Source organism: Triticum dicoccoides, chromosome 4B (genome assembly GCF_002162155.2).
Source record: "Triticum dicoccoides isolate Atlit2015 ecotype Zavitan chromosome 4B, WEW_v2.0, whole genome shotgun sequence".
NCBI lineage: Eukaryota > Viridiplantae > Streptophyta > Magnoliopsida > Poales > Poaceae > Triticum > Triticum dicoccoides.
Genome location: NC_041387.1, coordinates 62,946,285 through 62,949,296, shown reverse-complemented (window position 1 = coordinate 62,949,296; position 3,012 = coordinate 62,946,285). Strand labels below are relative to the sequence as shown.

The 3,012-nt window shown below is 45.3% G+C and overlaps 1 protein-coding gene across 1 annotated transcript in view; it reads left to right on the top strand.

The window, feature by feature from the left end:
* Nucleotides 1-1,712, top strand: part of LOC119295018 — a 7,402-nt gene extending 5,690 nt beyond the window's left edge. Inside the window, exons 7-9 of the mRNA XM_037573338.1 lie at nt 495-817; nt 918-1,059; nt 1,153-1,712. Coding sequence (XP_037429235.1) covers nt 495-817; nt 918-1,059; nt 1,153-1,407 — 720 coding nt within the window. The 3' untranslated portion in view covers nt 1,408-1,712. The remainder of the gene's footprint in view (nt 1-494; nt 818-917; nt 1,060-1,152) is intronic.
* Nucleotides 1,713-3,012: the final 1,300 nt, after the last annotated feature.

Below are 3,012 nucleotides of genomic sequence, written 5' to 3'. Positions count from 1 at the left end.
CCCCCATTTGTCCCTTCTTTTGATATTTCCCCATTTTCCCGTTTGTTTAAAAATTCTAAAATATTCATGTTTTCAAGTTTTGTTTCGATTTTCTTTTTAAAAAAAATCACAATCCAAAAAAGTTTGCCTTTTCCCACATGTTGTTTGGAGTTTAAAAAAAGTTCATGTGTTTCAAAAAATGTTGCCATTTTCATATTTTTTTCATATTTTACGTAAGTTATTTGTGTTTCAAAAACATCATTTTTTTAGAAAAATAAAATTTTCAAAATTATTTGTGATTTTAAAATTTGTTCATTTTTTTGAAATTGTTCGTGTTTTTGTTAAAAAAAATGCAATTTCGAAAAATGTCAGTATTGCAAAAAATGTTCGCATTTGTTAAAAAATATTTTAGAATTTCGAAAAATGTTATTGCGCTTTGCTTGTGGACCGTGATGATGGGCCTTCCATTTCATTTCATACGCGCGTGTACTAACACGCGTGGGGTAACACGACAGGTGCACAAGTCGTCGACGGACGCGGCGTCGTCGCTGCTGGTGACGGCGCTGAACGAGGGGCGCGACGTGATCCTGGACGGCACGCTCTCCTGGGAGCCCTTCGTGGAGCAGACCATCGCCATGGCCCGGGCGGTGCATTGCCAGCGCCACCGCATGGGCGTGGGCTACAAGGTGGACGAGGACGGCACCATCACCGAGAACTACTGGGAGCCCGTCCCCAACGACCAGGACTTCGTGGCCGCCAACAGGGACAGGAAGCCGTACCGGATCGAGGTCGTCGGCGTCGTCTGCGACGCCTACCTCGCCGTCGCCAGAGGGATCAGGTACCACATTATCTGCGTAGTTTGATTTATGTGTGCGTGTGTGTGTGTGTGTGTGTGCAAGTGTTGACAGTGAGTGAGATGATTGTTCCCTGCTCTCCAGGCGAGCGATCATGACGGGGAGAGCGGTGAGGGTGAACTCGCAGCTCACGTCGCACAAGAGGTTCGCGGCGGCGTTCCAGAAGTACTGCCAGCTTGTGGACGGGGCCAAGCTCTACAGCTCCAACTCCTTGGGCTCTCCACAGGTACTCACAATTAATCAACTAGCCAAGACAAGCTAAGCTCAGCTTAATTTGTACTCAGTTGTTAATCAGCTAGCCACGAATTTCTTCTCTTAGCTGATCGCGTGGAAGGGCGACATCAACGGCAGCCTGCTGGTGGAGCCGCGCGAGATCGACTGCCTGGACAAGGTGAGCAACCTCAACGAGGGCGCCACCTCCCTGCACGACCTCTACCCCGGCGGCGCCACCACCTGCGGCTCCCGCTCAATCTGGGACGACATGATCGTCGCGCCGTCCCGCGCCACCGTCCAGCGAGAGATCCGGGAGGCCATCCGTTCCGTGGAGCCGACGGCGACGCCGACCGCCTTGTAGTTGTAGCATCCATCCATGTTGTCATGTTGATGTTGCGCGCGCACTGCTGGCCGGGTGTTCTTGAGCCTTGAAAATGATGGCGGCCATAGTTTTGAAGCGGCAGACGGAGGCGAACTGGGGCAACTTAAGTTGCTGTGTGTGGGTTTTTTTGTGGTATATAACGGTCGTTGGTACATACACCAATGTCTGCAGCTAGCACTTCAGATGAAATGTATGTTGCGACATCCATTTGAGGATAAAAAAAATCTTGTAATTAATTACCTGAAGAATGATATTTCTATATACATAAGTCCAACTTTTAACAATATTTTAGCCCTTGCGTTTTCATAAATAAAATGTTTGTAAGTTGACGAAGTGGATCTATCAGATGATGGAAACCAACTTTTCCCCCCTAAAACATGGATAGATGACATACTAAATCTTGCAAAGAAAGAAAATGAAGAAAACTGAGAATATAAGAAGGGAAAACCTATTAGAAGAAATAAAAATAGTAGAAATAGGTGATAGTACAACTCTACATGGCCTTTCTGCCAAGACATAAGGCACCCGGTTTTCATTAATTAACTGGGTAATTCTCTTCTCTTTAATTAATCGATCTGACAAATCTTTCGAATCCATTTCAAAACAAATTGATCACAAGTGAGAGTTCAGCCTTGTGGTGGAATGCAGAAGATGCTTGAGATGGACAAGGGTGCTATAGCCTGGTGGCAAGGAGAGTAGATAAAGACTTCTTGTCACATATAACAAAACAAAACTCCAGATGTAAATTTTCTCAGCTGCAAGGATCACAGTTCACAACTAATTAAGGCCATACAGCTACAGTGGTGGTTGATGCCTTTTCATGCCCCTTGTTTTTTTTAAAGCACTTTCATGCCCCTTGTCGCTTCCTGCTGTTTGTGGGAAGAAGTTTATGGGGTCGCACATTATTGCAGTCATTTTCACTTTTTCAGGGTGGTCCATGGACATGTTTGGCAAGATTTTGCAGAGCCAGGTGAGTGAGACTTACGATAGCAGGTGGATGTGGGCTATCCGATCTTGGCATCTTTCCCATGTGTCGTTGTCAATGGTGTTTTGCCTTTTTTTCCATGGCATCTTGCCTCCATGTATCTTTGTCGATAGTGTTTATGCCCTTTTTATCATGATATCATTGGCAAACCTTAGAATATGCTATTTGCACATAGCAGAAAAAAAAACATAGAAAATACTGCTCTTGCTTGCAATTTTGGGCCATCCCAATAAACTCAGTTAGTTTTAGTTTTTGTCTTTTTGAGTGGTCCCATTGTGTTGTTAGTTAGGCCTCCAAGTTAGTCTCGGTTCAGATCTGGGGCGCCTAAGCGAGACGTAGGGAACCTTAGAAAATGCTATTTGCTCATAGCAAAGAAAAAACTTAGAAAATACTAGCTTGGCTTGCAAATATGGGCCATCCCAATAAGCTCACCCATTTTGTAGTTAGTTCCTGTTGTTTTCTTTTTGAGTAGTACCCATTGTGAAGTTAGTTAGGCCTTTCCAAGTTAGCCTCGGTTCATATCTGGGGGAGCGCCTATAGGGCACAGCAAGCGCTGCGAAGGAAACGGGCGCGCACCACCTGCTCACCTTATGGGCCGG